Below are 22559 nucleotides of genomic sequence, written 5' to 3'. Positions count from 1 at the left end.
AATGAAAGACAGTAGGACTGCTGCCTAATCAAAGGTAGTAGGGCTGCTACCTAGCAAAAAAAACAAAAAAAAAACTACCACTGTAGCGGGGGCTGCTGTTGACTATCACAATGAAAGACTACAGGAAGGGCTGCTGTTGACAATCACAATGAAAGACTACATACAGGAGGGCTGTGATCTAATGAAAGACTACAGGAGGGCTGTGATCTAATGAAAGACTACAGGAGACCTGTTGACTATCACAATGAAAGACTACAGGAAAGTTAGTTACCGCCGGTTTCCCGGCCACCCACCTACAGCTCCGGAGCCCCGGTTTATAACCCACACGCTCACACTACAGGTGAACTGCAACAAGTCAATAACGTAGGAGGAAGGCAATCTTTTAGCCTCGAGCTCGATCCCAGGCCGCACTGAAGATGCCTTGTACCTTTCCTTGCCATTCGTGAAATCTGGAACAGGAGCGTCTTTAGGTCGATCAATTAGTGTGGATCCGGCCTCACCACGCCTCCATGTCATTCTATTAGTCTAGATCCGGCTAGCAATTCTAGCTGGGACTCCCAGTTCTAGCTCCTTTTGTTTAGCGTGTCAGAGACTGGGAGAAGATGATTGGCACTCCCTGGCTCCTTTGGATGTACAGCTGTCCAGATCCCTAGAACATACCCTCCATTCTGCATATATGTCTTGATCCTTAAACTATGCGCTGTAGACTATACCTGTACCACCTTAGTCAAGTAGTGGGTAGTCATCACTAGTTGGGCGGAGTCCAACCAACGCTGCGCTGGACTCCGCCCAACTAAGTCATCACCAATTGTCCAATCACCAGTAATAATTCCAATAATTGAACACCATGACATTGATTATGCCTCGAGGCGTAGCCGCACGAGGGATACGGTAAAGCTGTCTGAGCTGTGTGTGTGTGTATGTACATTCTGTGTGTCTGTCTGTGTGTGTGTGTCTGTTCAGCTGTAACTGCTCAACGGTTGCAATGGGACGAAAGCTAACAGCTTCTATAGGCTTCTAGCCACGTTCTCTTGGATTTTGATTCGTGGATTAGCAAACTAAAGCTTCTTTCTCGAGTTATGGCTAGTTTGACTCACATTGAAGGCTGTTGCAGTCTCTTCAGAATCTTTCATAGCATCATCTGTCCGCACAAACTTTCTATTCAACATATGAGTTAGCCTTGCACTAAAGCGCTAGACTGGCGGTGACAGCCGCCCGAGCGCGTAGCGCGAGCGACTGGCAAACTGCCTATCAGTCACTCGTCTCAGCGGAAGTGTAATAGATCGTATGACACTACTAAACATGAATATCATTATAGATAATGTGGTTAAATTTTGCTATGAGATTCAGCTACTATGGAATGCACTGAATCCCCTGAAGTGTAAGTGCGGTTAGAATAACAGGGCTAATATGACGTTGAGCTATCTGATAGGCTGCAATGCTCGTTGCAGCTGAGACAAGTGACTGATAGGCAGTTTGCCAGTCTCTCGCGCTACACACGCGAGAGGCTGTCGCCGCCAGTCTACTAAAGCGCTAGCTTTTTGTTAGCTACAATACTCAGAAAATATCTGTTAAAACAGCTAGCTAGCAGTAGCCATTTGTGAAATTGATCTCTTCACAAGATTAAGAGCCTAAAGACAGGAATATGTCCATGAACTTTGACCTTATAATTAATTTTTGTCTGTGATGTGGGGGCGGCTCCAAAGGATTATGCCCAAGAAGCACATGAAACTTTAAATCTTCTATTAATACTATAGATCTATAGTGCAGATCCATACAGGGTATTAAAATTAATGTGCTCATGCATCCCAACATGTTGTAAGACTATTGAAATGAATACAGCAAACATATTGTTTTATTGCACAAAAAACAATCATTATATTATTGTGAGGGAACATTCTGCCATTTGTGTTCGCTTCTTCATTTATGAGGCAGAGCAGTCCGATTTGTCCTATAGCCTCGGTCCCAAGGACAATGCTACAATAGCCCCAGTAGAACTCCACTCAAAATTTGAATATATAGCACAAGCCACACAGTAATGATACACAGGAACATGGGTAAAGAATCCAGAAATGAGAAGTGAACGACAGACTCTTTGTAGACCAAGACGTTGCAGATCTCAAGGATTGCTTTTACTTGTACAGTACGGCCTGGGAAATGGTGAAACAACAATTACAAGTGAGATAGTATGAAACGTATGGAGTAAATGGACGTATAGCGGAAAAGAAGAAACAAGAGTGAAGGTGGTGCAAAGGGTCTGTCTTTACAAACAAGTGTTACAAATACTAGATCTACATCAGACATGTATCTATACCATACCATGTACCAGCTAGCTATTGTGTATACTGCATGTACTGTACTGAGATTATATAATTATAATTTTATAGACTACCTAATTTTATCTTACTTGTGCCATAGATAGTAGAGGATACATGGTTCACCACAAAGAGGCTAGCAACGACTTTTTTTTTTTTTTTTTTTATGAAAGATTTAGCAATTAATTGCAAGGATACACAAATAGCTACAAAGCTAGGGTGAAGTGAGTCCTATAACATACGCTTTAATAGTTACAACATGTCAACTAGATGTGAATACAGATGAGACTTAAATGAACTTATACTAGTACAGTCTACTAAAGTAAAGTCCTTGTGGCTAACCAGCCTATTCCATATTGAGATTGCATGCGGAAAAAATGAGAATTTGTAAAAGGATGTTCTACATTGGTAGGGGACCAGAGTAAAACAGTTAACAGTTCTACTACTGTACGTCATATTTCTCTTGGTTGCTGGGTTGTTTGGGAAGTCAGTTAGATTGTGTAGTATTTTGAAAAGGTGGCAAAGCACCGCAGCAAGGCGCCTCAGCTGCAGAGAAGGAAGCCTGGTCAAGGTGAGTAATTCTTCACTTTTCAAATTCCATTTCTTCAGACAGACTCTCATAGCAAATCTCTGGACTTTTTCTAAATTGTTTATTTCACACTTGTGAAATGGGTTCCATACAGAGGATGCGTATTCCAGATGTGGTCTCACAAACGATGTACACAACTTTAACAGTGTTGTTGGAGAAGAATTCTCAGAGAACCTGCGATGTAGGAGACCTATCAACTTCCTTGTTTTATTACAAATCGTATTGATGTGAGTGTGCCAGCTCAAGTCAGCCGATATGGTAATTCCTAAATACTTGTAGTTAGAAACCTGCTGCAGTACATAACCATTTAGAAGTAGAGTTGGAGCCTTCAATGAGCGCGATGTTTTCTTAGAAACGGACATAAACTTACACTTGCCAAGATTAAATTCTAATAATTTAGTGTTCAAAAAATTTGAGACTTTAGAAATGTCCTTTTGAAGATTCACGTAGTCATTAGTAGATGTGATAACTCTGTATAAGGCCATGTCATCAGCAAACATATTTAGCTTACTGTCTTGAGAAATAACATCTGTGACTTGGTTTATGTACGTAATGAACAATAGTGGACCCAAAACCGAACCTTGGGGCACACCTGAGAGAACATGTAAGCTGTCTGAGTTACCGCCATCAATACCCACAAACTGTTTCCTCTCCAGTAAGTAGCTATGCACCCAGTTTAGTAAATATTTGTTAAAATTAAGTGACTGTAGATGTTTCAGAAGATTGACATGGGGGACAGTATCGAATGCCTTTTTGATATCAAAGAAAACTACGCATACTTCTTGACCTTGATCCAGGGCTCTACTCCAGTCTTCTATCACCTGTATTAGGGCTGAGATAGATGAGCGTGATGACATGAAGCCCCACTGCCTTGGAGATATAGGTGCCTGGTCGCACAGGTGTTCCTGACAAAGAGACTTAATTAACGTGTTTCTCTAAAATTTTGCTTATTGTAGGAACGACTGCAGTCTGTTCCCCCTAGCCCCAGGCCCTAGCTAGCTCTCATCTCTCAAGCTCTAGCTAGCTAGCTCTGAAGAGTTTGACTAAAGGTTTTATACCATTCCTGTATTTAGCTCTTTCCTTGGCAATCTGTTGTAGAAATTACAACAATGGGTAAGGAATCGTTATGATGAATTAGATGAAGTTGTATGTGAGCTCCTCCCTGACAAACAAACTGTAGTCTAGGTAACGGCCTTATCAGTCAAGTAAAAAAAAAAAAAAAAAAGAAACCTTTGACTAGCTAGGAAGAGTAGCAGCAGTAGGCAGCAGTAGTAGTAGCAGTGCAAGCAGGACTAGACTAGATTAAAAAGTTGGTGGAAAGAATAACTGACCGTTTGGACGTCACCTGGCTGCCAGACTTTCATCTGGACTCTTCCCCCTGAGTAGCTGGCCTTTCTCTAAGCCACAAAACTGAGCAAGAAGCTGAAGAAGCAGCTAGACAGAGACATGTACCTAGCCTTGAGAATTGGGAGGCGTGGCTCAACTAGTTAGCCCAGCCCAGAGGAATTGTTACCGTGGGTACTGAACAACCGTAGAAGTAGGGCTACCCCTGGCTTTACTGAATTAACTAGCTGTGTCTGCTGTCTAGTTGGACCAGATTTAGCTAGATAATGGGGTAGAGAATAGTTGAGCGGTGCTGTGTGTAGCTTGAACTGTACTGGCTGGCAAGAATCTAGTAAGCACCCTATGCACTGATAACTCGTCAGAATGGAGGGTATGTTCTAGGGATCTGGACAGCTGTACATCCAAAGGAGCCAGGGAGTGCCAATCATCTTCTCCCAGTCTCTGACACGCTAAACAAAAGGAGCTAGAACTGGGAGTCCCAGCTAGAATTGCTAGCCGGATCTAGACTAATAGAATGACTTGGAGGCGTGGTGAGGCCGGATCCACACTAATTGATCGACCTAAAGACGCTCCTGTTCCAGATTTCACGAATGGCAAGGAAAGGGATAAGAATAAGATGCTGATCCCTTACAAGGAACAAAGGAACAATGCTTGAACATGTTACAGTACTCATACTGTATAATAATGGCTATATAGACAACATTGTTAGCACAGAGTCAGTCAGTTCTTTACTTAATTCTTGCATGGACGCTTCTTTATGCTTCTTTACTTTATTCGTCCCCTTCAAGCTATGCAATAAAAAAAGTATATATCAGTAATGGATCATAATAATACATTAGTACAAACGTACCTTGTCAGGTTATCATGATCAATTGGTGGCACTATGAGCAACTGCAGTTGCTGTCCTCACATACTTGTCTTCAATTTCCTCGGCTACATCGTTACGCTCAACAGTAGGCCTCCTTAGACATTCACATATGTAAGGCCATGTCATGGGTGGATCAGTGACTTCAAGACGCTTGGCTACTATCATCGTTAGGCGGCACACATTATCTGTGCTTCGATCTCGAATATTTTCCAACTCGTAAAACTTCATTCCAAGAGCCAGTCCCAAGTTGAACCAATCTTTGCTTGCACTTCTCAGCTTCTCACAAATTGTTAGAATATCATCTCCAGTCAGAACAATGGACGACCGTTGTTGTGCAATTTCTACTGTTTGGTTTCTGCTAGTAGGCTCCTCTTGTGACGATCCTACACACACACAAGATTAGTACATATTGCATTGAAAATGGCCAGTTTTATGACAAACTGCGTACAATAAGCATCTGAAAATGCACAAATAATTATTATTATACGCAACACAACATGTGCTTGTATAATAATGGGGAATGCCGGACATGTAGTCATGTAGTTTCCAGCTTTCGAATATAGCAATCTGATTATGACAGATGGAACTGATAGAACTTTTTTTTAATAATGGTAGTAAGATAGATAGTGTGTAATTATCGTGGGATATCCATTCATTGAGAAAATAATCAAAAACATTGATTGAATGTACTGCATTGCATGCGTTCTGGTAAACCACACCTATGCTTTCGTAGGGGAAAATGTCGCGGATTGCCCACGAAAATAACGAATATTTACCCCACGAAAATTAACCGCTATACTGTAGCGGATGTAATGCACACACTTACACAAGTGGCCCCACCATAGCTAATGAAAAGCTTCACACTATATAAGGGTATGGGAATTGGGCAGTTGTAAGAGTTCTGTTGTCATTATGGGGCAGGGGAAGTAAACACTGTGTACACTGGTTATACATATGTAAGTATAGAAGTTGTAGGGCTTAGTATCATAAAATTAATGGTAGCAAATTAAAGAAAGTACGTAGTTACTTGAGGTTAGATAACTGACTTGTGTCCTCTTTGTAGAGAGCTGTGTAGAGAGTGAGGAGCACTTTCCCAGCAGCTGCATCCTTCACCTCACACTGGTAGTGACCAAAGTCCTCCTCTCTCACACTCTGGAAGCTCACAGTGTTGGGTTTGCTGAGAACAGGTGCTGTGTCATCATCTCCCACTTTGCTCCAATCAAAGGAAAACTGCTTTACAGGATTTCTAACAAACTTGAGCACACACAAGCTTGCCTTCTGACCAATGCTTGCAACCTAGATAACAGAGAATTATGCAATACAGAATAATTAATTTTAGCCCATCTGCACAATGTATAGTGTATACTCTGAGCTTCAAGCTACGTACGTGTACATACAACACTAGAACTGAGACCATCATATCAGCTATATACTTATAGCCAGGAGCACATGAGGGGATGGAGTGTCTTACTACATGGATTCTGTATCGTCTAGCTATGTGCGTCAAACTGTTAAATGGCGTTCACTAGATCAAATTATGTGTTACCAGCCATGCACTCATGTACAGAGCTTAGCACAAGGAAAGTTGGTAAAGACGATAGTGAATCTATGTGTACCTGATATAGCTGATCTGATGGTCTTACCATAAATATTATGTCTATTCAAGGCAAAATCGCTCAACAGTTAATCATTAGCTAGAACACACTTAACTATAGTCTACATGCACGAGAATAACTCACCTTCCCCAACCACACTTGTTGTGCTTCACTGAGGGTGACGGGACTTCTACCACACAGGAAGTGGATCTGTCGGCCTTGAACAAGGGTGCAAAGGTTGTTTAGACTCTTGCTTGTTGCGTGTTTGGGACAAGAGCATTGAAATGCAACACTGAGGTTCAACTTTGGGAACAGGATCTTGAGAGAATACAGGATTGCTGACAGAGTGTGAGAGCAAAGATCGTGAAGAGATAAATCCATCTGTTTTGCATTGCGTTCAACTCGTATCTCGTAGCTTCTGTCGTGAGAGAGCAGTGTCACTTTGTGTACGTAGTCAACATAAAAGGAGACGCAGTTTCGTTTGACACCATCTTCCACCAATTCCCACGTCAATCCAAGAATTTTATGAGGGCCTTGGGAAACTAGTCGAGTGATGAGCCCACAGAAGACTCCTGTTGGTACGTAACCAAAGCTGAATGTGATGTGGAGTGGTTCTGGGATGTTGGTGTCTGGTTGAGGTGTGTTGGTTAGCTCGTCTTGTGAAGCACAGTCCAAAATAGCCGGCATGAGATAGGTGATTCGGGTGACCTTCGGATCATTGGCATCTTTGTGAACGATTTCAGAAAGAAGGTTGAGATATTGCAGCAGTATGATGAGATGCTTGGCTGGAATAATCTCTCCTTTCTTGAGCATCTTTGCAACATCAGGTCCATTACAGTACTTGATAATGGCCTCCAGTGAAAACTGCCCCATCTTGACCAACTCTGCTCGCTCAAACTCAGTGACGTGGCCTTCAGAATGGAGGATGCGTAAAGCAGCAAGGATCAGTTGGCTGATGCTAGTGAAGATCACTTCAGGGGTACAAAACATGTGGTTGCTTAGCCAGCCATCAATATCATTGGGTACATTCCCGTAATGGAGTATGGATCCAATCTTCTGTAGGTACCTGTGTGTGTGTGTGTGTGTGTGTGTGTGTGGGGGGGGGTGGGTTAGGTGAGAACTATAACAGAATAATAATGGACACACAAATCGTACGTACATGCATTGGAGGTAATTACTGTATGAAATGTTTGCCGTACATTATTATATGTATTAATTGGAAGGAGTACAAAAATTACAAGCTTACCAAAGACAGAATTTGGTATCTTCTTCATCCATCTCTAACAATCTCCCGATTTCCAGGCAGTCTTCCATCGACACGATTGAGTACTCCATCCGCAGTAGTGTGCCCAGTAGGAGCCATTTCGGTTTGATGGGCAGAGATGCATCCTTGAAATGAGACGCAAAAACATCGCTCAGGAAATCACGAATCGGGGCAATGTCAGACTGTTCCGTTCCAGCAAAGTTGTCCACGGCAAAAAAGGAAGATTCAGAATCTGGCGGAGGTGATACAAGAATCCCGGCAAACTTTTGAGTGGTTGCTTTCAGAGCATCGTTGACCTGCTTGATTTTCTCTTTTGGATTCTCCAGCTTGTCCACGTGAGTACCGATCAAAGCTGCTACCGGATGAACTTGTTGGAACTTTTCAAATTTCTCGCTCAATTTGGAGGTGGTTTTGTACTTGGCATCTTCTCGAGAGACGTGATGGATACTGGCAACTGCTGAGAGGATTTGAGAGACTGTGGCTTCCACTGTGTGTACAGCTTTGAATGGAGTAATGACTGTGTCGTCACGACTGAAGGGAATATCGTAGGGTTCGTCAAGTTCCTTGCTTAGATCCAAGAACACTAGATACATGGCCGGACCATTACATAGGGCTGGTAGCATTTCTAGGAAGGCAGGTTGTCCTCCAACATCGTTGATGTTTAGCAAGGTGTTGCCGAGACATTTGGCCATTTCAGAGTAGTTTCCGTTCTTTATCAGTTTTTGTAATCTAGCTTTAATGGGTATGAGCCTGTTTTGTTGGTGAGCATTCTCTTGTATTTCAGAGCGTGTTTCTTCTTGAGGCTTTGACTGAGGCTTTTCATAAGAGAGTGGCTTGGGTATGCTTGTGTGCTTTTCGCTTTCAGGGACAGTTTTTGTCTTTTTCTCAGTTGGGGCACTCGGAACTTCATCGACCTTGCTACTGTACATGTAGCCAAAGAGAATCTTTGCTTCCTCTTCTACGTCTTTGGAACAAACCCATTCTGTGGCATCTTTGTTCATGTAGGCGACCACTTGGTGGCAATTGGTGAGTAGCGTACTGCGTAGCTTTGCCTTGTCTCCAGCAGAACTAATGTTTTCGATATCTTTCAGTAAGCGGCCAAGAGTTGTTGTTTTCCCCACGAATGGTGGCCCGACAAGAAGGAGGCGGAGGTACTGCATGGAGATAGTGTCTTTGTCAGTCATCAGATCATCCAATTTCTTCAGATATCGCTTTTGCTCTCCAATCACTGCATATAAGAAAGAGCAATAATTATTAAACTGTATACACTCAAACACGTTATGTTATTGATATTGTACAGACATGCACTGAGAGTTTACATTACAACTATACACAGGCAATTTGGACTGAAGCCGAATATAATGTACAGTAGACTCTCGTTAATCCGGTCACCCTCTAGACCATGCAGCTTGGCCGGAATAGCGAGGTGGCTGTAGCTCAGGAAATAGCCGCGGCTTAAAAACGACCATACCTCGAATCTAATGACTACTTTTGCGGTTCTTGTCTCGAGGATAATGTAGGATAATGAATCATTCTGTTCTCTATTTAAGTGTAATTCAATTTTATTTGCTAAACCACACCCAAAACGTCATATCCGGCCGTAATATACGTATAAAATTACATTGAAAACCTTGTTTGGGACAGACAGCACTGGCTGGTAAACGGAATAGCGAGTGGCCGTACTTCAGGGTGAGTTTTGTGCAGTAAACATAATTATAGCTAGCATTCTGTGCCAAGCCAAATGGCCGGTATATCGAGGTGGCCGTACTTCAGAGAGCCGGAATAGCGACAGTCTACTACAGGTATATATAGTGGATTCAATTTTATTTTTTCTAAGAGCTTAGAAAGAGATCTTTCAAATTCAGTTATCAACAAAGTTTATTATTACATTGGCCACATGCAACAAATTATATCCCCGGACGAAGTTTTGGATTGACACATTCGAAAAGCTCAGTACTAAAAATGTTCAACTATAAAATAACCCCATGCAGGCCCTTCGTTTAAAATAATCTTTCGACATGAACATGCATCAGTGATGCCCTCAGGCAGACCACGCAACATGACACTTCCAATACTGATATCATATACACGATGGGGAAGCCTAATGCACCACCCGTCAACCTAATAACTTAGTGTGGTTATTTGTGGTATCAAATAGGTACGAATATCATTAAATGTGGTCTACTAATAACCATGGCAGTTATTACGTTAATATGCCTTCGTGCTATTCAAATAATCGTTTGAAAGGTCTCTTTCAGAAACCCAGATCAACGGTATATTTAAAGTGAAATAACCCCCTTTCATCTTGAGAGGCTTCGTACAATGCAATATTCAACACAGGTGAGTATAACTTCAATACAGCAACCCACCTACTACTACCCACGGCTCTTACAACTACTACCCACCTTTGTCGAGGTTCGCTCTCAGGTTGTCGGCGAGTTCCCCGTGTCCGAGCTCCTCACGAAGGTGGTGGACTACTGCCTCATATGTCCTTTTAACAAATCTTTTGATTTTTTTGTCTAGGAGCAGCTTTTCTAGAGCATCAGAGTCTTCCTCAGTCAATGGAGTGCCTGCAAACACAACCAGCAATGTTGACAAAGCTGACAATGCGAAACACCAAATGAATACATACTGCTATTAGCTAGTGCATGATAACATGATACGTGACTTCAGCTATAACACTCACAGATAATCAGAATCACAGAAATGTTAAAATGAACACTATACGGGCATGTACTCTCAGACAATTTTTGTTTAATTAGGTGTTCTTAGGTGATCGAATTCTGGGTGGCTATATACACGTTGTCTTTGCATACTCGATCATACAAGGTAGTAATTGAATACACATATAATTTTATAGAGGTTAGTGGGTGGGGGAAAGTGAGCCAGGGGGATGTCCCTAACATTATGTGGGGGGGGGGTAAATTGATCCACTTTCCTCCCCATGTACTGTATGCCCTTATTACTCACTTGACAAGGTTTGGTCATCCGTTGAAAGTTGTGTGGAACCATTTGGAGTATCTGCATGAGGGTGTACAAGTAACCAGTCATGTAACACAGTATATAACCGAAAGGTACGGTGGCCCTGAGCGCTAACTAGTAGTTCACCTTAGCTACTTGATAGTTCACCCTAGTACCTTAGCTACTTTGCAGTTGACCTTTGAACTGTATGTATGTTAACGCTGCTGTAGCCATACTCTACATAGCGACTAGATCAATAATGAGAGCTACATAATTATGCTAACAGCAATGCAAGACGAGAGCCAGATTCATTGTATCTATAGTACAGAATTATTTTGTTGCGATGGGATTAGGCATAGACCTACACAGAGATATAAACGTGGACAACTTAAACTGCATTAGTCTGGGGGCCAGAGGGGGGAGGGGGAAGAGGAGAAAGAGGTCCCCTAATCCTAGCTCTATCTAGTATTGTATTTGCTAAATAACATGTAACTTCCAAATGAATCAAGTGTGGCACTCTCGTCTTGCATTGCTGTTACCCATAGGGTAGAACTGACTTGGCTGCAGATAATCCTCAGTACCTGTATACATATGTAGCTCTCATTGTTGATCTCTAGTCGCTATGTAGAGCATGGCTACAGCAGCATTAATTAGAATTAACATACAGTTCAAAGGTCAACTGCGAAGTAGCTAAGGTAGTTGAACTATCAAGTAGCTAAGGTGAAATACTAGTAGCGCTCATGGCCACCGTAGAAAGGTCTTCGTTCTATAGTAGATGGGTAGGCATGCACATGATCATTGTTGGGCTATAATAGAGTCTCCTACCAGTTGTTTCTGGTTGTTCATTGCCAGCACTGGGTGTCTGTTGACCATAGAGAGGGTCAGAGGTCACTGGAGGAGGAATGAGATAGTTATCTGACAGTCATACAAACCAACTTCAATAGACTGTACACAAAAGGTCAGAACCACTTGACATAACGAGTGGTGTACGCTGCGCTGTGCTAATGCCTCTCGCCGTTGTTTTGCTTTCACTCAAGAAGACGAAGAGGTGAAGAGGTATAATGTTACGTTATTATTGTTGATTGAATTCCACACAGTCATTATAGGAGAGGAGCCTAATATAAACAGAAGCCTATCTGATGGCTTGATGAATAATCTTCAACGATACTGAAGCAACTGCATGTTATTTAAATGGCCTGTAGCCAAACAGTGGGAGCAAACCTTTGTCAAAGGCACAGAGTAAGTATAGTATCTAAACAAGCACTTGTGTACATTTATCTATATTGTTACCAGACTTATGTACATGCATCTATTGTTATCTATTCTATAGTATCATTGTCGTTTTTTGTGGCTTAAAATAACCGGTATACCAGGACTTTAAGTAATCGGGCTTGGGTTTACTGCTATAATTAATCCCTAGGAACGTAGTATCTAATGCAAATGTTAGGGGGTGGGGGAAAGTTAGCCAGGGGGATATCCCTAACATTATGGGGGGGGTATATTGATCCACTTTCATCCCCATGTACTGTATGCCTGGTACATTCCACATTCCACGCCGGTATTATTGGGGGTCTACAAAACATGTAATTGTACCACAACCATTTGTCCTACAAAAACAACGAAGGTATCTATGAAACCGGCATGGCTTGCTCTATTGGTGTACCAAATTTAAGCTTCATACACCACTGTTTGTGGAAATTAGGTATGGGATTTCTAGAGACACATACCTGGTTTAGGAGTGGAGGGTTGTAGAGACCGGAGATATTCAACAACTTCAGTGCTCCTATAATGTACTGCATAGTCAAGAGGAGTCTTGCCAAAATAATCAGTCACATCTGGACAGGTAAGGGACAGAGATCTTGTAGTAGTACTGACAGCATTGATACTTATCGAGTACAGGATGCCTATTATTATAATATTAGTATCGTGTATGTATTGTATTACAGTTACCATAATTATAATTATGACTACATGATGATACATACAGGTACACTGATTAATTCACGAGTTGTTTACATTTCCAATCAGAGGATCTAATGAAACGGTACCCACTACAAAATGACTCACCAACATCAACCTTGAGTACCTCCACAAGGTATTTCACTACTTGTATACTTCCTCCCGCACAAGCCAGGTGCAGTGGTGTTTGGTTTATCTTGCCCCTCACATCTGTATGTGGTGATATAACCTCAGTGTAGTGATGACATGCACACACAATGACAACTCAACTAAAATGTATTATTGGTTTGTATAGTATTCAAAATGAAGTTAATTATGATAATAAATACATCATGCAGTATTAAGCTTCTCCGTGCTGGTCAGTAATTATCCCAGCTGGGTGAGATAATTATGTTATTAGTGTGCGTGTACACAGTATCAAGGATTGTGGGAAATTAGAAATTACTTGAAAAAACATGTCTTATAATTATTATTACAATCTACATGTACATCAACACATGCATGTTTTGTAATCTAGGAAATTAAACAGTCTATAAAAACATTCTTGTTGGGCTCAATCCTTTAGCTATGAACACTACGCGACTGACACACACTTACCAATACGACATTTTATCTCTTGTGATAAATACACCACAGTCTCCATATGTCCTCCCCCACACGCCCAGTGAAATGCAGTCCTGCGCAACATTCCATCACCTTTCTCAATATCAGCTCCACCACTAACGAGTGCTCTAGTGATCTCCAGGTAGCCCTGGTAGCATGCTTCGTGTACTGGAAGTGGTCTATAATTGGCACTCCACTCCTCACTCCAGTAGAGCTGGTGATTGGGGTTGGCCCCCTGTCCCAAAACGGACCTCACTTTGCTGACATCCCTATTGTCTACAGCCTCCCACAGATCCCTGGCCAGCTGCTCCTGAACACTGCATGTACAATAGTGTGTGCATGTGTGTGTGTGTGGGTATAGGTACATTTTGTAGGTAGGTGTGCGTGTGTGACATGCAATTCAACAAATTGCTTACGTGGGTGTATCTGGTTCAGTTTCCAGTCTGCTGTGTGATGTGTGTAGGTGTGTGTGTGTGGTGTGTGTATGGTGTGTGTGCATGTGTGTGTGGGACATGCAATTCAACAAATTGCTTACCTGGGTGTATCTGGCACAGTGTCCAGTCTCCTGTGTGCATGTGTGTGTGTGTAGGTGTGTGTGTGTAGGTGTTTGTATGGTGTGTGTGTATGTGTGTGTGGGTGGGTGTGTGTGTGGGACATGCAATTCAACAAATTGCTTACCTGGGTGTATCTGGTTCAGTGTCCAGCCTCCTGTGTGCGTGTGTGTGTGTGTGTGTGTGTGTGTGTGTGTGTGTGTTTGTAGGTGTGTGTATGGTGTGTGTGTATGTGTGTGTGGGTGGGTGTGTGTGTGGGACATGTAATTCAACAAATTGCTTACCTGGGTATATCTGGTTCAGTTTCCAGTCTCCTGTGTGATATGTGTGTGTGTGTGTGTGTGTGTGTGTGTGTATACAATGTACATTAATAAGCTCTTGTGAGCATTTATAAGCTCCACACTATAACAATCAGGTGGTGTCAATAAGGATTTAGTATAGAGGGGGAAATAAGGCGTGCTTTTGAAAAGTAACCAGAACATTTTTCTGAAAAAGGTCAACTGTTATTTCAATACCCTGTTTTAGTATGTAACACTGCCAGCTATGGTCACTCAGTCATACAACTAGTACCTGAATGCAAATTTTAGGTGAGGGGGGGAATTGGAGCCAGAGGGAGGATATCCCTGTATGACACCCTGACAATGATTAGCTATAATATTTTTATAGCCTGTTAAAATTAATTGCAAGCTAAACTGTATTTTGCTCACGTTCTCCTCTCTGCTTGGGTCTTGAAACCGAGTTTCTTGCGAATCCACGGCACTAACCTGATATGTGTGTGTTAGGGGGTCAAGTTTGTGTACGGACAATTATAATAATTATTACAATCAAAGTACTTCTTGATGCATGGTGGTATATGCAAGTTACTAGCTAGAGTAACACAACATGCAGAGCTTCCATTGATGAGCTCCAATTCTGATGAGCTGATTCCACCTCTGACTAATGGAATGATCCTCCCTCCATGCAATCACAAGGTGGCACTCTATAGTCTACATGTGTTCACTCACCCTGAGTCTTGTCCAGTAGCCATTATATTGAAGCTTTGGACACACACTTGAGCTTTCTTTGTAAGTCTCAGTTCCCCGTCCCTTCTTCAGTATAAACAAAGTAAAGTACCACACCCTCTTTTTGCGTTTTGAATCTAAAATACGTATTTTAATCAGCCTGGTCTAGCTCTGGGTCCAGCTCGAGGCTATAGTTAGAGATGTCAGACCGGAAGTAGTGTGTGGGCGTATTTTCGTACAGTAATTCAATGGTAAAAAACGGGACCAGAAAGTGAGTGAACAAGAAGGGCTTTCCGCAAGCCCTGGAAGAGTCTAGCAAACAACAGCTGTTCCCAGGGGTAAAAAATAGCGTAGAATTTGATTTTTATAACAGTTTTTTATGATTTTAGCTTGATGCTTGTTTTGTGTGTGATTTTTTCTCAAAAGTGATCATCATTTTGGCAACCAAACATGAAAATGAACAAAAACACAAGTGAGCATGTCTTTCATCTCTAACTCTCTCCAGATTATGCAAAAAGTTGCTACAATAAGCTTTTATTTCTTGCGGAATCACATATTATTGCATGGATAGATGGGTGGAGCTGAGAATAGAAATGCAGTAAAATCAAGCCAAGTGTACCAATAGCTGTATTTATTTCTTAGAAGTTACTGAAAGTAATTATTGAAGCAATTTGAAAGCCTCTGTTGAAAAGAAACAAGAAAGATTGGAGAGAATAATTCCAGGGACAACAATGTAATCTACCAAAACTATTAAATTGCAAGAACTGATTCAATTTGCACACAAAAAAGACAAGAGTAATCTACTGTATTAATTAGAGGCTGTCAACAGAGTTGTATCATAGATTTATAGTTGTATGGCCTTAAATCTACATCACACTAAATACGAATTATTTAGACCAAATGAAATTGACAGAAAAGTTGCTTATAAAGATCAAGAAACAGATACAAGCGTAAGGTGGACATTGATGAGAGTTCTGAAACATGATACAATATACTGAAAAGATAGCATGGTTACTTTAAATCCAAGAGAACTCTCTGAAGCAGGAGACATCATACTATTATAGGGACATCATAAAGATATACATTACAGAAAAATTATAAACTTCATAATAGATATCAAAATTAATGGTTACAATGTTAACTCCTGAGTCCTGAGTGTCCATTTCATACTTTTTTAAAAGAGAATAGACCAAGCGGTTCAGTAGATATGCTAACTTTAAGATCATTTCCGGTATTAACAACAAATTTCATAAGTCCCGCCCAAGTACATTAAAATGCGGTAAATTTTTGTACCAATTTTTCCCTGACTAGTGTTCTTCAAAACGCTGTATCTCTGCATTCGCTTGACCAAATCCAATGCAGTAAAGTTTTTCTGGTTTGCCTAGAGTGTTCAAAAGAGATAGTAATACATAGGAGTTAGAAATAGCAAAAATGAAAATCAGTCTGACATCGCTACTATAGTTTCTCAGGAGCCATTTTAATGTTAATGATATTCATAGAATTTTAATTGAAAACACACCCCTAACTTTATCAATAAGCGGAAGTGCATAATTTTTACTAATTAATTTTAGTCATAATTATATATTATTTTCACTACCAAAAAACCATACAAATTTATCCTTTCTTTTCTTTTAATTTTGAGGTTACGTGATATTTAACTTTTTGTAAAGCTGCCAATTTCCAAGGGCGAGGGCTTGAGAATCTACAAATTGACTTTGCATGGCCTAACTGCACGTCAATTATTACACACAGTCAATAGTCCAGTCATGTGATCCTACTACACACAAAACAACACTCATACTACACACACAAAAAAATAAATATTAAAAATTCAGCTAAAAGGAACTGCTCCAAATTTATCTACAGTTGTCACTGTCGTCGTAATCTTTGAACCCTCTCCAAGGGGGGGTGCTCCAAACAAGTCTCATCTTGCATTGTCAGCAGTATTATGAGTGGGCGGGGTAGAGGAACGTCCGTCAAATGAAGTGCTACCAAAGTCATCCGTAGGAAATGAACTGCCAGTCTGTGTGTGTGGGTGGGTAGTGTGTGTGTGTGTGTGTGTGGGGAGGTTGTGAGTTGAATATTCAGTATACAGGTTAATATGCACCACAATAATAATCTCTCCATAGCATGTGTTTGGACCTGTGTTAGCAGACCACCCTCTATAATACAGCCAGGTTAATAGGCCCCAAAGTCTCCATAGAATGTGTTTGGACCTGTGTTAGCAGACCACCCTCTATAATACAGCCACTGTTGGTCTACCCACCACTATATACATACACAGGGTATACTAATAGTAAGGTACTCACAAAGACATTAGTGACATGGTTGGTGGTTCCTGTGATCCTGGACACCACCTCACACACTTGCCAGATACTGGGACACAGCTCAGGGTCAGAGGTCAACAGGTAGCCTACAAGGGAGGGGGAGAACACACGTATCATTAGAGCAATACACTTAAGGATGGCAGAGTATCATAGCACCTGTAGCTAGTGTGTGTTCTTAAATACAATTAGCTCTGAAAAAACAGGTCCAGTTCACAAAGAAAAAACCCCACTATTACAATAGTCTTAAACTAGATTATATACGTATAATTATATACCCACCCACCCAGTGGTGCTGGTTACATTTACTATAGGATGTGTGTGTGTGTGTGTGTGTGTGTGTGTGTGTGTGTGTGTGTGCGTGTGTGTGTGTGTACATGTACCTATGAAGTTGTGCAGGTCTTGTGTGTAGGGAGAGTCTTCAGGAATGCTGTACTGAGCACTGACTATGGCTAGAGGGTTGTCACCAAATGGAGTATCCATGAAGCACAGCTTGAACAGTAGTACGCCCAGTGCCTGTGTGTGGGCGGGTGTGTGTTGTGTGAGGGTGTGATGATATGGGTACCATTAGATTCGTCTCATTGAGAGCTTTCAAATGAGTATCACTAATAGTAAACGTGTTTATACTTAACATGGTTCAGTAAACGTGATTCAAGGAAATTGGTTTAAGCCCATTACCACCGCTCATCCCCCACATTCCACAGTCTTGATGACTAGACAGACCACATTCACTTCACAAATAATTATAAAGAGGTTGAATTGTACTGACCTTGAGGTCACGATGTATGGTGGGTTTTGTCCGATGGTGTAGCCTAGCAACGGCCTTAGCAATATCAGATAGTGTTGTCTCAGTCGAGTGATCGTTGAGTCAGCAACTCCATCACCACGCTACCTAATTAAACAGGAACAAGATAATATTACAAGGATAATGGCTGCCAATAATTATACACATTTGGCGGGTATTATACATTTTGCAAAAGAGCCAACTTGGCACTTAATTTTAAATTTGGCGTCTTAGGCATAGTCTCGTGGACCAGCTGATATATCATATTTCAGGGTCAGGGTCCGCGAGACTATCTTAGGCGTGGCTACTATACAGCAAAGATGTGTTAACCAGAAATATATATTTGACAATCTTTACCATACCACCACCATTTTTAAAAACACTCGCCAAAATAATTATTATTAAGTACGGTAAGTTATTGACCATCAAAGATATTATAGCTACTAAAGTACCTCCACACACACACCCACACACACACGCACACACCCCCTCCACACACACTCACTTTAGGCACACAACAGAAGATGATTATTCTCTCGTCATCAAACAAGAGATGAGAATGGAAGTCAGTGAGGCGGTCCTCATCCGTGGGAAACTTGTGTTCCCTTATGAAGACATTATTCTGACAGAGCTCCTCTACACGTGTGTGTTGAAACTGTGTGTGGGGGAGCATGTTTATAAGATGCTCAACAAGGGGAGATATTAATATTGAGTTGAATCAAAAGCTTGTAATAAGTGAATAGTGCATTCTGTAGCTATTGGAGAGGACTATATATCATATATAATGGCTGGTAGATCCACACACCTTTCTGTACAGGATGCTGTACTCGTGGTAGCTCTTTATGACAGGAGAGACTTGTGTTGTTGAGGCAGACAGTTAGTAATAGCAGCGAGTAGCGCTAGTGCAAGTACTTTGTTGACCCTTGGCCTCATTGTACCACATGGCCAGTGGGTAAGGATCATCAAACAAACACCTCAATTATAAATAATTATTCTATAAGAATAAGATGCTGATCCCTTACAAGGAACAAATGAACAATGCTTGAACATGTCACAGTACTCATACTTTATAATAATAGCTATATAGACGACATTGTTAGCACAGATCTATAATAGAGTCAGTCAGTTCTTTACTTAATTCTTGCATGTATGCTTCTTTATGCTTCTTTACTTTATTCGTCCCCTTCAAGCTATGCAATAAAAAAAGTATATATCAGTAATGGATCATAATAATACATTAGTACAAACGTACCTTGTCAGGTTATCATGATCAATTGGTGGCACTATGAGCAACTGCAGTTGCTGTCCTCACATACTTGTCTTCAATTTCCTCGGCTACATCGTTACGCTCAACAGTAGGACTCCTTAGACATTCACATATGTAAGGCCATGTCATCGGGTGCTTTGGATCAGTAATTTCAAGACGCTTGGTTACCATCTTCATTAGGCGGCGTTTGTTATGGCGGTATGCATCTTCAATGTCTTCCGAGGGCCAGTCCCAAGTTGAACCAATCTTTGTTTGCACTTCTCAGCTTCTCACAAATTGTTAGAATATCATCTCCAGTCAGAACAATGGACGACTGTTGTTGTGCAATTTCTACTGTTTGGTTTCTGCTAGTAGGCTCCTCTTGTGATGATCCTACACACACACAAGATTATTATTGCATTGAAAATGGCCAGTTTTATGACAAATTGCGTACAATAAGCATCTGAAAATACACAAATAATTATTATTACAAGCAACACAACATGTGTTTGTATAATAATGGGGAATGCCGGGCATGTAGGAAACAAGATAATGTATTTTCCAGCTTTCGAATAGCAATCCGATTATGACAGATGGAACTGATAGAACTTTTTTTAATAATGGTAGTAAGATAGATAGTGTGTAATTATCCACCGGAGACCAACACTGTTGTGTATAAATTATGAGACAGTTAGTTGTCCACCACGTTCCTTCGTGAGCTTGGACACAGGGAACTAGCTGACAACCTCGACAGAGCAAACCACCTTAGTTGTACCGACATACGACGGACCAGTAAACACAGTTTTAGGTGGCAGATTTGTAGCAAATAGTTTCAAGGTTGAATAGAAGTTCAGAGTCAGATATTAGATGAAAAAGGGCTACCACTCCAAGTTCCAAAGTGGCAGCATCCGTGACACCAGGATCACGTTCAGATTACACATGCTACGAGATCAAGGAGGATAACAGATACTCCATGGTAAAAAAAAAAATTTTTAGCTGATCAAGAGTTTCAATGGCATAGTTCACTCTAAGCAGATATTGAGAATAACACTGTAAGGAAAATTAGCGCGGTCTTAATTTACAAATACGCTAAAAATAAAATAGTATATAAGTGTTTATAAAAGTAACAATTAAGGTACTGGCTCACACAGAACTGTTAGTAATAGCTATGCATGTTACATTTTTGACATTCTTCAAACAGCGATCATGATCGACTCTCTTTGGCATGCAAATACATGAATTTGTGTATTGGTAGCTTCACGTCACGTTGTAGATAACTGCAGGCGGTGCTGCGTGGGCAGTTGATGTGTCGATTCTCTCGCCTAATTTTCGTGTTGTTTATTATTTCAGAATAGCTACATCACTTTGCAGGTGATAATGGAGTGACAACACTGGGTAATGTCTAGACTTTTTTCACCGGGGCATATCGTCTATCCCTCCTCTGGGATACAACTGAGCCTTTCCTTTGATGACAGTGCACAGTTCCCGACCTTCTCTATGTGTGCCTTGTCACTAGTGCTACCAACCTGCTTCACTAACTATGGAAATTTTAAAACCAAGATGTTGCAGAGTCTCCAAATGCACGGAGGTTTTAGAAACTATTGACATAAAATATAAAAAAGTGTGGGAAGTCCTTGTGTGTAGTCCATTGTGTGTTTTGTCATTAGCAAGTCATTGTGTGTTGCAACAGTAATTATTGTCCGAATAAATCTCAAAAAAATATTGTGGGAAGTAAAAAGAAGAACGTCGGAATAACTGTTGTCACTATCTTGAAAGAAATTTTCAATTTATCCCATCGCTGAATTTATATACTCATTTGTGCAAAATTGATCCCATTCCCATTCATCGCCATTATGAAAAATCAAGAAGATATTGCTCAGTTGAGATGACAACAATCACACTATTATATATAGGCCTAGCTATGCATGGGTATACTATAGGTGTACATAACAATAATTATACAGGTTAAGCAAAGTGTCAGTGTAAATGTACGTCAAGCATTTCAGCCCTAACGTATACTACTGCTGCAGTGGACAGGAGCGGATCATGACGATGACCACAGTGTGGCCGTCCACACCGAGTACAGGTCAGGTCAGTGAAAATAAGGTTATAAGGTAATAGCTATTAGTATATAATTGTTATAGCTTTATGTTAATTATGAAAGATCCTGGGTCAAGAGGAGGAAGTCAAATTAATATGGTTGATATTTTTAAAACTGTGTGTTAAGGACCTTCATCCTGTTCTTTTGCGGCCATTATTTTACTCCAAGACATGAGACGTGCATCTCCACTGAGGCATCACTTCTGCTGCCCTCCACCCAGAGGGGACTCAAACACAAGAATCTCGTAAGTGTTACTGACTTATACTATATACTAGCTTATGCAGCTAGCTAGCTATATAGTTAAGCTGGGCTGTAAATAACATCTAGGACATACATACCAACGCCTCGGTACTGAAGAACACTTACTACCATTTTGTGGGTAAGCCGCTGTACAAAGAATAATAGTTATGAAACTACTTGCATTATTGCTAGCTATAGCCTCGATCCCAGGCCGCCTTCCTCAAAAGTGAGCTCTATATAGCCAGCTAGCTAATATTGCAATCGGAGCTCCCGTAATCGTAAGTAGCGAAATTAAACTTAGCATGCAGTCAAAATGCGTGAAACTTACTATGAACTTGCTTTAGGTGTTTTGTATACAGGGTCACACTTCAAGGAAGAAGACTGACCAATGAACAATTGAGAGAGCAGATATAACAGTCGTCTTATTACCAAATGTATTGCTCATCATAACGTGTTCATCTTATTCTTTATGTGAAAATATAATAACAGGTGCAAACGATGAGACTGTTCCAAGATAATTAGTAGCTGCTGTGATAGAAAGAAGCGCATGTGAACAAGCAACCTAATTGTCCCGCAGGACATGTGGTACAAATATTCAAACAGGGAAAGGAGCACTAACTCACAAGATGGTGCGGTGGTGAGCGTCCTACAATTCTAACTGGAACTACCAAGGTACTGTTATGTTCTCAATGCTACTTGCAACAGTAATCTACTTGCCCAGGTAATCTAAGTTCACAATGAAAGCTTAGACTTGCATGCGAATACTGAAATAAAAAAGTGTGTGACATAAATTATAGCGTTATTAGACGAAGAG

At 41.0% G+C, this 22559-nt stretch overlaps 2 protein-coding genes across 6 annotated transcripts; both read right to left on the bottom strand.

The window, feature by feature from the left end:
• Nucleotides 1-4876: 4876 nt before the first annotated feature.
• On the bottom strand, nt 4877-15205 carry LOC135352278 (uncharacterized). Of its 4 annotated transcripts, XM_064551460.1 has the most exons (16): nt 15054-15205; nt 14757-14813; nt 14334-14363; nt 14177-14206; nt 14034-14063; nt 13493-13815; nt 13004-13105; nt 12664-12771; nt 11762-11827; nt 10946-10996; nt 10381-10545; nt 7958-9203; nt 6856-7777; nt 6163-6412; nt 5099-5499; nt 4877-5036 (listed from the first exon to the last, which is right to left on the bottom strand). In XM_064551460.1, exons 1-15 carry the CDS (start codon nt 15074-15076, stop codon nt 5117-5119), a joined length of 3786 nt encoding a protein of 1261 aa, XP_064407530.1. In that variant the 5' UTR covers nt 15077-15205; the 3' UTR covers nt 4877-5036; nt 5099-5116. The 4 variants fall into 4 exon arrangements, with proteins under 4 accessions (XP_064407530.1, XP_064407531.1, XP_064407532.1 ...); XM_064551461.1 differs by lacking the exon at nt 14334-14363; XM_064551462.1 differs by lacking the exons at nt 14177-14206; nt 14334-14363.
• Nucleotides 15206-15951: 746 nt separating this feature from the next.
• LOC135332677 (AP2-associated protein kinase 1-like) lies at nt 15952-21781 on the bottom strand. 2 transcript variants are annotated; one of them, XM_064527735.1, is made up of 6 exons: nt 18964-19096; nt 18664-18813; nt 18144-18266; nt 17758-17890; nt 17360-17463; nt 15952-17073 (listed from the first exon to the last, which is right to left on the bottom strand). In XM_064527735.1, the coding sequence occupies exons 4-6, from the start codon at nt 17855-17857 to the stop codon at nt 16975-16977; spliced, it is 303 nt and encodes a 100-aa protein (XP_064383805.1). In that variant the 5' UTR covers nt 17858-17890; nt 18144-18266; nt 18664-18813; nt 18964-19096; the 3' UTR covers nt 15952-16974. The 2 variants fall into 2 exon arrangements, 1 of the variants encoding a protein (XP_064383805.1); XR_010393537.1 differs by lacking the exons at nt 15952-17073; nt 17360-17463; nt 17758-17890 and adding exons at nt 17928-18105; nt 19411-21781 and having other exon boundaries at nt 18964-19348.
• Nucleotides 21782-22559: the final 778 nt, after the last annotated feature.

The sequence above is a fragment of the Halichondria panicea genome, chromosome 1, assembly GCF_963675165.1.
Source record: "Halichondria panicea chromosome 1, odHalPani1.1, whole genome shotgun sequence".
Classification (NCBI taxonomy): domain Eukaryota; kingdom Metazoa; phylum Porifera; class Demospongiae; order Suberitida; family Halichondriidae; genus Halichondria; species Halichondria panicea.
The sequence above is the reverse complement of the archived record's forward strand: the minus strand, read 5'-3'. Positions and strand labels throughout refer to the sequence as shown.